Here is a 14,536-nt window from a genome sequence, read left to right on the forward strand (position 1 = left end):
TCTCTAGAACAGCCATGATCAGAGGGATACTGGAGGCACCTGGAACCCAGAGGGCTTTTGCCCCAACTCCCTGGCCACGAGGAGACAGCCAGCACCAGCGGGTCTCGAGTTTCACAGCATGACATCGCCTTCTGCACAGATACACATTTTCTTCTCACAAAGGTAAAGTATTTCACGTTGGAAGCAAAGGTGGTGTTTTTATTTGGGTTGCTTCTCTAAAGGACTTTAAAAATAGCTTATTTTCTAAAACTGCTGGATTTTTTTTCAAGATATCATAGCATTATTACTCTCTCCATAGAGACTTCCATTTGAAAATGAGCTTGCGAGGCTGAAATTAAACTCTAATCTAACCAGTCTGAATAAACAAAATAAGAATTTCAAGATTAAAAACACACGCATCTTTTATCACAAAAATGTCATTGAGCACAAGGGGAATTTTGAACATACGACAAGACAGAGCTTATAGGCATATGCATTCATAATATATTTTAAACAACAACAAAAAATTCCATTAAATGGCTGCAAGCCCTTCTTCATCCAAATGTAAGTTTGTGAGGATAACCATAGAACAGCTGTATATGCTCAAATTTCCACGGTGCTGAGATTATTCAGGACGTTTTCAACATTGTCAAACTCATGTTTATAGCATTAATGTCAGCACAAGAGTGAATCGTAGCTCTGGTGTCCCAAACACATTAGTTCTTTTGGCTTTTGGGGTACTTCTAAATATTTTCTTCGAAATGGTAGTGTGGTTCCTTGTACTTAGATTTCTACCCGGCATGAGTTCATGGTTTAATTGATAGTTTTGAGAGTCACTAAAAAGTTAATTACTCCCACCATAAAAAAAAAAAAATTCCTTTCCTGCCTTGAAGCATTACTTTCTTTTTCTTCCCCCATTTCTGTGTTCTTCCCTTTTCCTTCTTATTCTGGCATCTGAAGAATCACCAGATAGGAAAATCAATGGTTTCCCTGCAGATAAGGAAATCAGCAATGAATATTGCAAATTCTTTTGCCGTACCAAAACTGCGCCTTCATAGCTCCTTTTCATAATGGCCTGCGTGTAAGTGATTATGACCAATCATTAATCTTTTCTTTTTCCTAATCAGCTGTAGTTTCTACATACCATCCAAAACAGATGGGAAGTTTTTAAAAACAAGATTTAGGAAAGCCGACATTTAAGAAAGAGAGACTGAAAGAAGAATACTGCCCAGCATAAAAGAAAATGGCAGGCCATGAGAAGAAGAGAGAGAATTAGGGATAAGGAAGCACTGGAAAGCTCAGGCATACTGACAGGACAAACGTGAGAAAGCAGGAGGAATACAGGATGTTTCAAAAAGAGGGGCCCAATTTCAAAGATATAGTGAATTCGAATTGGGCCCATCTTTTTGAAACACCCTGTATATCAAAATGGCTTAGACAAGTTTGCTTTGCCTTATGAAAGCAACAAAAAGGTGACATGATAAACTGCAGAAAAATTCAGGAAGAGAGGAAAATATTTTGCCCACTGTTATCACATCACTGTGCAAACAGACAGCCCTGAGGATTTTAGGAAAGATGATTCTTTGGGATACATCCAAAAATCTAACTCACACATTTTACATTTAAAATAGAAATGACTGGAAAATAGGATGGAGAATATTCTTTTTCTTTTTTTTTTTTTTTTTTTTTGTTTCCTTTTTTTAATTTTTTTTTTCCTTAGTATTCTCCCCAGAACCTTTCATTGAAATTAGCCTTGATAGTTTTAGGGAGATGTCACTTAAAAATTAATAAATAAATAAATAAATAAATAAATCTTGTAGATATGCAGGTCTCCAAACCTACCGAGTTCAACACAGGCTACATACATGCACACAGAAGGCTTGTGCTGATTTCACTTGACTACTTGGCTCAGGGGGTTGCTATAGAAGCTGCTGTATATTCTGTTCAAATCCAGTGATTCTAATAGCAAATTTTCCCTTGCAAGGATGGGGATCAAAACGTACTGTTTCCCAGGAACACACACAATTTACCTGACACACCAGATTCCCTGCACTGCTGAGACACAACGTGCAGGTTTTGCAGAGCCAAAGGCAGAGAGCTGCCCGAGGACCCTGGTTTTTAATAGATTACGTATGTCTACTGCATCTTTGTGTGATTCCCTCCAGTCTTTAGCAGGCTTCACCTTCTAATCATTTTTCCACACCAGCTGTTCGTTGAATAACCTTCGACTTACTGAATAATCTCCCATTTTTCTTCATACATAAATTTTTCTTTTTTTTTCTTTTCTTTTTTTTTTCCCCAAGATCGAGTCTTTCTTGGGGAAAAGAAAAAGAACAAAACAAACTAGAAAAAAATAATTTAAATAGCAATGAAGATGATCATTCTGCAGCCAGGAAAATTATGAAAACTTGCTGGATGTCTAGCTAAGAACGTATAACAGCACACTTTGCTCATGTACCATTCATCACTATCTTACAAGCTGCACATGTTTCTGACTGATGCTATTCCCTAACCAGACATCCTACCTTCTATGTTTGTATATTTATACCTTTCATCATGAATCACCTTATAGCTGTCTTTATAGAAGTGTGTATTATTGATTTTTTTAAAAATATCAACAATTTATCAAGATCTACTGTACAAAAATACTTCCAGACCATCCATTGTGGTGATGTTACTAATGAAGAATATGTTTGACTCAGTATCAGTTTAAAAAGAACAGAGAGACACTGAGTCAGAGATACTTATTCTATTTAGTGTTTTTACATATTTTTCTTTATGGAAAAAAAAGTACTTCCATGAAAGAAACTCATCTAAAAGTTGCTGAAATAATAAAATTTGACAGTTTCATTAAATTTAAATATTAGTAACATTAATAAAATAGTCCAGGGAGGAGAGGAGGGAAAAAAAAAACCAACAAAAAAACACCACACACAACAACAACAACAAACACCAAAGACAACCAAACTAATTAATTGCTTTGCTATCACTACAAACTGAAATAATCCATCAGTCCTGTATGTATAAACTTTCCTTTGAGGATTAATTATAGAAAGTAGGATTTTCATGATTTCAAAATCAGCAAGTTTAGATCACTGTCTCTTAGAAGGGTCTGAAGATTTTTTTTTCCCCAAGCAAATAAACTAGGTATCTCTAAAATATTATTAAATAAATATATACAATTTTGCATTAGAAAGGATTAAAGGAACGGGATGCACAAGTTCCGACATTAAAAGGACATACATGTGCAGCTCTTCAACTTTTTTGTTCTGGTGGGTTAACACAATTTATAACATCAATGTTTGGCAAAGTTTTTTTTGATAAATTTTCCATATTTTCAATCCTACAACAGATAAAATCCCAACACTTCCAATAGATACAGCTTATGAAATAGTCTATATCAAAAATAACGTGATACAAAGAATTAGTATGATACCCGGTGCTCTACAACTTCTATTGCGTATTCCTGTCACAAATGCGCTCTAATCACCAAGCCACCAGTTGGGTGAAGACTTCCTTGCCACCATCATTAGCATCTGCCTCTCTACGGCTGAATAGAAGAGCTTTTTTATTATTATTCCAACATAAAAAAAAAGTTCAATCTCATGTTTCCAACCTGGTCTCCAAAGTCCTCCGGGAACTTCCACAGTACCACTGGATCTGTAAATAATTGACAGACAGCATTAATCAGAGGCAAAGGAACAGAGTATTACAGTCAGAGTACATTAATATTAAAGAGAGGGTCAGCTTAGCGTCAAGCTTTGAGGCAAGTGCAAAAATGTATCTAAAAAACTAAGGAAGATACTGGATTATTAAAAAAGACTTATTTCATATTTATGAAACTAGATGCTTATTGTTTTACATATGGTGGCAGGTTATAATGTACTGAACTACTTCCATATTTAACTCTTTAACCTTTGAGTATTTTATGTCTTAAATATGTGTTCAATTTTCAAATTTTAATTTAATGAAGAAATAAAGTGATATAAAACCTCTTTCCATCCAAGGAAAAAAAAGATGCAAAATGATAAGGAGGAAACAAAGACCTCTACGAGGTATAGAAAAGCCTTATTTGTAATTTTAAAGATAGGACCAACATAAGCAGTACTCTCAGAGTTCAGAAGAGCTAGCTCATTTGAATATTTTTCTGTTCAGAGCCATTTGAAAATCAGCGTTTCAATAATATCTTAAAAGCTTTCACTAACTTATTATGAACTGTTAATTACCAAAACAGTCGGCGTTATTCAGGCTATATGCGAGTCTACAATTAATATTATTTTGAAGGCATCTAACACAATGACCTGAACCACAACATTTCAACAACAACTGAATGATGCTCTTCATCCCTCCAAAGCTTTTAATCTCCTGTGACACAAAACCTTCCCGAGGTGCCACTGTTCAGCTGTACCACAGACGCGCACAGCTCCGCAGCGGCCTCCACGTGCCGGGGCCGCAGCAGCAGCGCTCGTCTGGGTGCCAGAGGTGGAACCACCATCTCCTGCCAGGCAGCGCTGGGCTGGTGCCCAGGGGGTCTCCAGCCCCTGCTCGTGCCCCGGGCAAGCTCAGGCAGATCCTCGTGCCGATGGCAGCACCAGGGGACAGGAAACCACAGAGAAACCCGCAGGAGACACTGCCTCATGGGAACTGCAACCTCTTGGCTACCTCAGGAGCTGCTGGGATTCTCCTGAGAAGCCAAGGTCTGGGAAACATATTCAGATTCCCACTTCGGTCTCTACCCCTAGCACCGCCAGATCAGTCAGAAACCACAGAATTATAGAATCACAGAATGTCCTGAGTTGAAAGGCATCCACAAGGATCATGGAGTCCAACTCCTGTCCCTGCATATGACAACTCCACAGTTCACACCGTGTGTCTGAGGGTGTTGTCCAGTCTCTTCTTGAACACTGTCAGGCTTGGGGCCGTGACACCTCCCTGGGGAGCCTGTTCCAGTGTCCAGCACCCTCCGGGTGAAGAACCTTTTCCTATGTCCAACCTAAACCTCTCCTGGCACACCTTCCTGCCATTCCCGCGGGTTCGGTCGCTGGTCACTAGAGAGAAGAGTTCGGTACTTGCCCCTCCTCCTCCTCTTGTGAGGAAGCAACATCCTTATTGGCGAGTTTTACACCAGAAATGGAAGGTTCTCCACTTTTGGCAAAGTACAGAAGTTTCTACTCTTGTTCATCTTCCTACATGTGTCTACAGCTGCAAATGGAAGCTCTAGTGGAAGGGAAACATCACTGATGGGATTTTCCTTCCCAGCTGCTGATTTCAAACCCTCCGGCTCAACAGGCAGCTGCTGCACCACGTTTGCTGCTGTCCTGCTCACACAGAGCTGGAGACCAAAGCCAGTGTTCCTCCCTCACCCCTGGCCAGATGTTAAACCAACAGTGGAACGCGCATTTCAAACACATTGCAAAATTCAACTTGTCAATCAACTCAACTGAATTTAGACCTTATTTTCATCTCATTCTAATGCAGTTGAGATTTTAGTTTTAAAAAGTAACCATTTGATTCTTCACATTGAACAAGCACACATCTTTGCTACTAAGAACATCTGGAGAGGATTCTGCAGCTATTTTTTATGGAAATTTATGTATTTTGCACAAGGAATCCTCCTCCATCTACTATAGGGAACAAGAACCTTTGGAGGCAGACATGAAACAAGAGATAAGATGCTATATTTACAAAAATTTGAAAGCAAATAAATAGAGTTACTTAAAACAGAGACCTTTTTTCCCCATCTATTTTGTGTATATTTAAATCAAACACATCCGTGTAATGACCAGATACACGAGTAGTTTGAAGATCTCAGTGCCTATACTGTAAGGGATCTCATTTTTATTCCAATTTAGTATTATGAAAAAGAAACTAACTATTTATCAACAGTGATCTCTGTCAAATTCAAGGAGCTGTAAGCATGGTAGCAGATACCAAATACTCAATGTTAAGTAATTCAAAAATTACTTGCTAAAAACCACTAGAAACTGTGCAGAATCAAAAAAAAAAAAACCTTAAAAGAGCTTGCAAATCTAAGGTCATATGTCCATAAACATTTCAAGAATAAATTTCTCTGCAAACAAGCAATCCCGCTGCACTCCCACTATCAGCTGCTTGCTGGTGATCCCAGACCATCGTCTCCGTCCCGCCGGTGCAGACTCCGCCACAGCTGCACGCTGAACCACATGAGGGAACTGACCAAGGTCGAACCAGCTGTCTGGAATTTTCCACCTCAGCATCAACTAGATCAGTTCCCTAAAACACTTGGGTTTGTGCCAGAAAAAAAGGAAGAAAAACCAGGGAGTGGGGAGTTGTGGAGAGAAGAAAGCGCGGCTGCTTTGCCCAGCAGCGATCCCGCCTTATGCACTGGCCAGACCTCAGGAAATACAAGCTGGCCACTGGCTGTGTCTAGTTCTGTTTCTTACCTCCTATTTCTTGTTCAGAACTTCCCAAGTCATCTCGTACCATTTATAGTTGCTTCGATTGCACAACTCGCGAGCTGCGGCCAAGAAAGAGGCGGCAGATCGCAATAGCAAAACCTCCAAGTGCAATTTTAAAAGGTCACTATCAGGATCGAAGCATGATCTCAGAATTAAGCAAAACTTGGCTGTAAGTAGCTTGGGGTTGGAGTCACAAGATGGGTACTATCTCCACATCTCAGTGAGGTGCCAGTGGAGCTGAACAGCTTTCACAGGAGAACCTTTACCTACCAGCAACAAGAGCAACAGCTCCAATAACTTATTTTCGTGTCCTGACATGCTAACAGATATACAACCTGCAACTATAATTTAGTGTTGCTCAGTTTGCTGTCTTCATATTATTAGGGCTCTCTCATACTACTTTGGTCTCATCTGATATAATAAAAACAAGTCTAAAGTAAATTCCAGTTCACTGAACTACAGGTATAACAACATTTATTTTCATATCATGAAAGGATCTTTACATCACGAGAGGATAATTAAATTCATGTGATCTAACAGGCAGGATAATGCTCTTAATGCTCCTTCATGAAAACAAAAAAAGAGCCAAGATTTTAAAAAATATTCTTAATTCAAGAAAAACATTCAGTGCTACATTCAGCAAAAATTACACGCCTCCAAGACTTGTCCAACTGCTTTGAGCTGCGTTTCACAGTTGTTATTACTGGCTTTTAACTGGTTATTTTAGTAGGTACTTGCCGTACATTTAATTAGTAAGAAAATTTGATGTGACTAGTGCTTCAAAAAGAAAGGCTACTATACTCTTTCTATGCCTCCACTCTCTGAAACCAAACCCTAATGCATATAAAAAGCCTTGGGATTTTATGATAATTATCTGAGTCAGGGATTGGGCTTTTTTCAAAGATGATGTTTGTTTCTGCTTTTGGATTTCGGCTCGGGCAGCATCTGACACATCTTTGTGGCAACTTCTCACAACTGCTGCAAAGGAAGAAACAAAAGGGTACTGATTTAGAAATAAAAAGAGAAACTATAATCCAATTCTGCAACTTTATCTTCAGATCTACAAAGACTGAATTTTCTTTTCCCTGAGGATTACTTTCCAGATACCCCATCTGATCCAGCAATGTTAGGCCAATTTTCTGCTGATTTTATGGGTGAGAGGATGAGAATCACTCAGAAATAGCTGTTGCTATAGCCAGTTGAGGAACTACTGAGCTTCTCCTTGTTGTTTTTGTTTGTTTGGGGGGGGGATTGTTTTTTGTTTTTCTAACAGACTTTTGGGGACAAATGCTTTGCACGAATTCTAAGTAAACATAGTAGTTAGAGGTTATTAAGTGCACACATAAAATAGCCTGCATGCTGCATGTGTAAATAGGTATATGCACATGCAAGCATCACTTCTTCCTATGCCTACTGCATCCAGGACAGACGCTTCTCACAGAAGTGCTTCTCACAGAAGTACATCTCACACGTGCCAGTAATGCTTGAAAACTCCTTTGCTAAACATCCCACAGCATTGGCAAGTACATCTCCCAGATGTGCATTTCACACCGCTGTGAGGCTGCAGCTCACGCACACGTTGCTAGACATAAATTGTGACACTTCACTTATTTGACTACTTTTGCATCATTTGTGATCATGTAAGTCTGTCTATACGTATTTTAAAACACCACTTTTCGTAAGAAGATGCAGAAAGAACCAGTTAAGCCCCTGAGGAGCACAACTGAAAGCAGATGCAACTCTTGGTACAAGTTAGAAGGGAGACAAGCAGGGAAGGGTTTGTTGAGAGACCAGAACTTAGTGCCCGGTGTACTTGATACAAAGAGAAAAGGGACCCATGTGCAACACTTAGCAACAGAAGTATTCAAAATGTTGCAATCTAGAACGGCTCCACAAGAAAAATGCAGGCAAGGATGATACATCCAAGAAGAAGAGAAAAACATATGTATATCCTCAAGGTAAGTAATTCCTCTCCAGAAGTCTATTCCCATACAGGTAACTTCATAAAGCATGTCATCCATATTTTCAGGAAAACCACTTCTAACACATTTTAACTTCTGTAACAAATCTAAGAAAATACAATAGTACTATTTCCCATTACAGAGTAGATTAGAGAAGTGTGTTCGTAACTATGAAAAAATAAAGATAAAGCTTTCTGAGTGGTATTACACTTTCTCAAAAATTCAGTAGTTAAATATGCTCTAAATATAAATATGCTCTAAAAATACTCTTCACAACCATTAAACTTGCAGATTATAAATATCACCCAAAAAATACAACAGGATCAGTTAATTAGCGCACAATCAATTTTGTAATGAACAGAAATTAAACATACATGCTGAGAAACATCATCTCAGGTAATTCTCTTGATAGCAACAGAGAATAATTTCAGACAGACAGAAAAGCACAGCTAAGGTAAAATGAAACGGATTAATTAAGTAGTCCAATATTCTGCCTGGAAAAGAGGAATCGTCATCCCTGTGGGTTTTATAGAGCCGGATACACAAAAAGATTGCCAAGCAGAGCTGGTCATGTCTTGGGACAGAGGAACGGACTAGATGACTGCTCAGCATCCCTCCAGCTATATTTTCTCTGATGCTGTAAAGATTTTTATTGAAAAAAAGCTGTCAGTGCAGAGGGGAAAGAAGAGGCTGGGGCCAGGAGTTACAGGGGTGGGAAAGAAACGCAGGAAGGACAAGGAAGGCAACAAAGCTTATTGCAGACTGGTCTTCTTTCTTGTCTGGAAGAAGTAGTTCCGGATTGTTTTTCTTATATGAACACAAGAATGCAATTAATAAAGCTGAAATGATATATCATTATCCCAGGGAACACCTTTATAAACACACATTTATAAGCAATAAGCAGAATTGATTTTGTTAGAATAAGCAGTTTTCAGCAATAAAAAATTTGTTATTTAAACCAGGTTTATAATACTGCTAATGTTCAAAGGCAAAAATCTGCTACATAAAATAATTTCACAGAAACTCACAACAGTAATCATAATGATGCTTTTGTATCAACATAGCATTTTTTTACTACTAGTGATTCAGACATAATATGCAACCCAAGTGCTTTCATAGATGAAATCATCTGATGAAAAAACCAGCATTCACACATTAAAAGATCACTTTTTGCACAAAAAGACTTCTGTATATCATATCAAAATCCACTTGTTAACAGTTTCATACACAAAGTGCCAGAGGTGCAGCAGAAGGGGGTCAGGAAGATGTGAGTGCCACAGGGGTCTGCAGCCCCCAGGTTTGGGGGATCACAGCGGCGCCCCCGCCAGCAGCTGCAGGAAGAGCGGGATGCAGTAAAGAGGGGGAAGAAACGAGTTACAATATTTTCCAAGCATTGGTAATCAAAAGAAAGAACAAGGACAAAACACATTGAAGCAACTTCATTTTAAAAAAAAAAAAAAAAAAGTGAAACTGAGGCACACTCCTTAACTTCTCCAGCACTTAAAACCTCTCGGATTAAAGACAATATGCAAATGAGGGTGCCGCTGTAGAAAATACTTGAAAGTACACTTTCTGCAAATCGTGCAGTCCAAGTATGTTTTTTGCTCAAAGGAATACTGAAAGAAACTTCTACAGGGCCATTAAGTCTGTTCTTACTCTAACTGCTCTATAGAAAGCTTATTGCAGAGTGCAACCACACTCTTAGTCTTTTCATAAAAGCAAAATAAAACATATTCACAAAATTATGTCAAATCTTGACAACCCAGCACCTTCAACTTCTTTACTCCCACTTTACCCACTGATGTGTCTTCCTAAATTGCAACCACAATTTCAAACAATTGCTACTTCAGTAAACGGCAAACGAACATAAGGCAAGAAAACGCTGCACTGAAGCAGGTTTGTTCCCTTGGAGAGCCGACTGCTTCCAGCCAAAGGCCCGTAATGCTGAGTGCTTGACCACTGGCAATTTTAAGAGTGAAATACTGATGTTTTACAACCCGACCAGCTACAAAAAATGTTAACGAGTTTCAGGAATTACATCTGCCAGCTTTTCCTGCTATATATTAACACAGTGAGATTTTTCTGGGTCTCTGGGTGCTGACGCAGTGACCCCAGCAGCACATTGGTGCAAGGTGCTGAACCCGGACTTCCCTTCAAATCAGCCACGACGTGGCCACAAGGCAGGAGCCCAGCGTCTCCTGTCCCCTCTCCCTCCCCCACACCAGTGGCTTCTGCCTGGTCTTCAACTGATTGCAAAGCTTACACCTCATGTTGAAAAATTATTGAGGCAGTGAAGGTACCTGACTCTCACAGGCACCAAAGGAGATGTTTGGCATGTGTGACTGCTGACCTTTTTCCTTTTAACTTTTCTCATACAAACTAAAGTGTGAACTAAACGACAACAGTGTCAACAAACACACACTAAATAGTTTCCTTTAAGAAAGGGAAAATGGGAAATAACATTTTAGCAGCCTGCCTCAGAGTCACACTAGCTGTCCCTGTAAGCCTTCATGGTTGCCCATTTTCAAGTCAGAAATGGGATTTTTATATCAGTCACTTATCAGTCAGGTTCAGAAAGATAATTACAAAGACTGACTCACAGCTAAGATGAAAACATCTTCCTCCCACAAGGAAGCTTTTCCTAAGGAACCTGCTCTCATCTGTAGCTGAATATAAGCTGGGCAGGCTTTCAAGTAAGCTGAAAACTGTATGATAGTTTAAAATAATTTCTGCAGGACTTATGCTTGAAAAAATGCCCCAAATTACAAGCAATCCAAATTACTCATGGACTTATCAGGTGGCTCAGAATTTAATTGCATCCTCTCAGGGGCATATAACTTACTATATGGTTTCATACCAACGCTTATACCACATTTGTGGAAATTCAGAATTTTGTTTTTAATACACAGGAAAACAAAGAAACTATGCACAACTGTAAGGGTCACTCAGTCTTTAAACAAAAACCACACACACCACATTCTTCTCTGCCCCACACAAGCACAACTCGCATTTGAAGCCAGCGAGTCCAACTCAGCCACTGCCCACAGCATTACAACATCACAGCACTTCTGCAGCTTTTCCATGCAGGTCAGTACTACCCCCCAAAGCATTAAGAGCTCAAAGTCTGTAGTAAGGGTGTGAGTCTGACCTGTGTACATTGCACTGTAAAGCCATGCAATAGATTTACAGATCGCAAAGTTTACCACAGGATTATTTTCAAGTACTTCTACTTTTAACTTATGTGATAGCGGCTCCTCAAAGTAATCAGAAAATCAAGGCTGTGAAAACAGTGTGCAAATTTTGAACCACTCATCCCATGCAAGGTTCAGCCCATCACACTGAAGAGATGCGGGAGTTGTCTGACAGCACTACAGCTTTTGGACCTGACAGTTCCTCTGATTTTTTCAATTTCCCTGTCCGCAATACATTCAGACTAGGAAATAAGTACTTGTTCCCTTTTATGAGCAAGTAGATAATTAAAACTTTCTAGCCACAACTTGCCATCTCCTTCAGAGCTGCAGGTCAACCCCGTTCTGCCCAAGAATTTGTTACCACTGAAGGACCGAGCAGTAAGTCATTTCAGCTAACTAGGGACAGAAAGAAAAGGTCCTTGTGGCTGCAATGCTATTAGCCACGCTTCAGGATAAAACCTTAATCAGGGTGAGAGTTCATTGCACAGATAGTGCACAGATAAAATGAATATGTTCAGCCTTCATTTGGTCTCTTTGCAAGATAAGCAGAAGTTTGTTCTACCTGCTAAGTCTTTAGAATGAGTTTGTAAGTGTGGCAACAACTGTAAGCCTCTTGGAGCTGCAGTGTTATTTTTAATTTTCCTATTTTTAACTTGTAATCATGAGTGAATTACAGCTCATGAAAATGAGGATCTAAGAACTAAGGTAGCAAAGGAACAAGTGAGCACCACATATGCATTAAGTCATTGTGAATGTTTGAGGAAGGTTTACAAAACAAAATACTTCTGGTGTCACTGGGTCTCTTGTTCAAAGAGGTTTCAGCAAGACAGGCTGAGCACTGATCTGATGAAATGAACGACAACTGAAAACAATAAGACTAAGGTCATTCACCTCTGCAACCAAATACGAGCTTTACATCCTGCCCTGTAAGGACGAAAAACTAACTCACTACACCCACTTGCCGACAGACACATTGTGCAGGGTTCTGTTTGTTTTAAGTGAAGGTACAGGACTTAAAGGTCTTTAAAAATATCGTGGGCTACATGACATTTGCCTGTATTAGTGCTGCAAGACTGATTTTGAGAGAGATCTAGAAAAGCTCAAGTACACGTTACCAAGCAATATGTACTAGGTAAATCAGGACAAAACAAACCTCCAGCACAGCCAAGGACACTGGAGATGGCTGGTCACTCGACTCTCCCATGTCAGTGATGTCTGACCAGAGAAAAACATTTTATCTCGCTGCATAAACCATCATATTCACTTTGAAGAACCCACACAGACTGCACATAGAAAAATCAGAAAGCTTTTGGCACATGACAAAGACTATATCTCAGTATCCTACGGATGCCCAAGTTACTGCTTCCTAATTCCTTTCAAGAAATACAAATCGGGTACTTGGATATGAAAACCAGGGGTATATGTGACCCTGTAAAGCAAACTGCCTGGCTGCAAGAAACACAGACTAATATTCAAACCATTTTTGAAAGACATTTTTTAAAAATAATACAAAAAGAAATCTTACATTATAGTTTACATGCCTAAAAGATAAAATTAAATAAGTAAAAAACCAAAGAACTTAATGCTTCTGTAAATTTTTTTCAAAGAAGAAATTACTGCATTCTTGCTTCTTCAAGACAAAAATGAATGTCACTGGGGAACTCACTCTTGACCAGAGAAGATGTAATGATTGTCTATTTACCTCACTTCTTGCCCAAATGGTGCAACAACATTCTTTCCACTTCCCACTGGTAAGCACCACATCCTGGTCACAGCCCGACTGTTTAGTATTTGAGGGCAGGACTTCCCTGTAAATTATGCCCCGTGCCTTAAATACCCACTAGCACAAGAAGCAAAATGTGATGATTCAATTGCTAGCAGGTTTTTTTTATGCTAGAGAAATACTGGCATACATAATACATTGAATAACAGAATATATAACATTATCATGGAATACATAAAATTATAATCGAAATTATAAAGCTAAGTGCACCATATAGATAGACTAGATATAAGGAAGAAATTTTTTTACACTGAGGGTGGTGAGAGCCTGGCCCAGGTTGGCCAGAGAGGTGGTGGATGCCCCATCCCTGGAGACATCCCAGGCCAGGCTGGACGGGGCTCTGAGCAACCTGAGCTGGTGAAGATGTCCCTGCTCATGGCAGGGGTTGGACTGGATGAGCTTAGAGCATCCCTTCGAACCCAAACCGTTCTATGATTCTGTCATATATGTTTAGTACATCAGTAGACAAATTCCACTTTGGAACATCCTCCACTAGCATTGTCCCTGGCCAAATGCTTTAGACAAACTGCTCTCAAACAGGGAAAATATCCCCAAAACTTAAGTGTATAAGATTCACCCTGTCAAAAGCACAAAGGCAGAAAAACACTCTGTCATCATCTATGTTTCCTTCCCTCCATCCTTGCTTCCTACCCGCTCACTACCTAAGTGTTCTTCTCTATTTGGCCAACACATGGAAGAGGAACGCTGTCTTTGAGCTGTTGGCAAAACCCCAGGCTGTTGTTGGTTTTGGACACAGCACACACGGCAGTGTCCAGGCGGTGGGATGGGGCTGTCTCCCCCACCAAGCACACCTCTCCTTTCCCACAAGACTACTGCAAGCAAAGCTGAAACTGGAGTGGGCAAGACTACTGCAAGCAAAGCTGAAACTGGGTGGCAAATCTTCAGGCACCACAGGCTGCCCTGTGTTTCTTTTCCACTTCTGAGAGGCTCTGACTTCCTCAAGCACAGGCGGGAAGGAAGGCGAAACCCAAACAACAGCTCTGTGCAGGTATCAAGGGCAGCGATAAACTTAAAGGTGTGAAAACTACTGTTGTAGATACTGACTTCATACTCCAGCACTTCTGATTTGTGGCAGGAGGCAGACAATCACTCTTGCAATGGGTCACCTGAAATTCAGGGAGTTGCCAGCAGAAGTGAAAGCACCATCCCCTGCAGTACTGAACA

General features: G+C 39.8%; 1 protein-coding gene across 3 annotated transcripts in view; it reads right to left on the reverse strand.

Annotated features, from left to right (window-relative positions):
- DENND1B (DENN domain containing 1B) overlaps positions 1-14,536 on the reverse strand; it is a 158,262-nt gene that overhangs the window by 114,992 nt on the left and 28,734 nt on the right. For 2 of the 3 annotated variants that reach the window (XM_065656071.1, XM_065656070.1), the window contains exon 3: positions 3,596-3,639. The exons of the other annotated variant lie outside the window; for it this stretch is intronic. In XM_065656071.1, the coding sequence (XP_065512143.1) occupies positions 3,596-3,639 (44 nt within the window). The remainder of the gene's footprint in view (positions 1-3,595; positions 3,640-14,536) is intronic. 3 annotated transcript variants of the gene reach the window in all.

The sequence above is a fragment of the Caloenas nicobarica genome, chromosome Z (assembly GCF_036013445.1).
Source record: "Caloenas nicobarica isolate bCalNic1 chromosome Z, bCalNic1.hap1, whole genome shotgun sequence".
NCBI classification, from domain to species: Eukaryota; Metazoa; Chordata; class Aves; order Columbiformes; family Columbidae; genus Caloenas; species Caloenas nicobarica.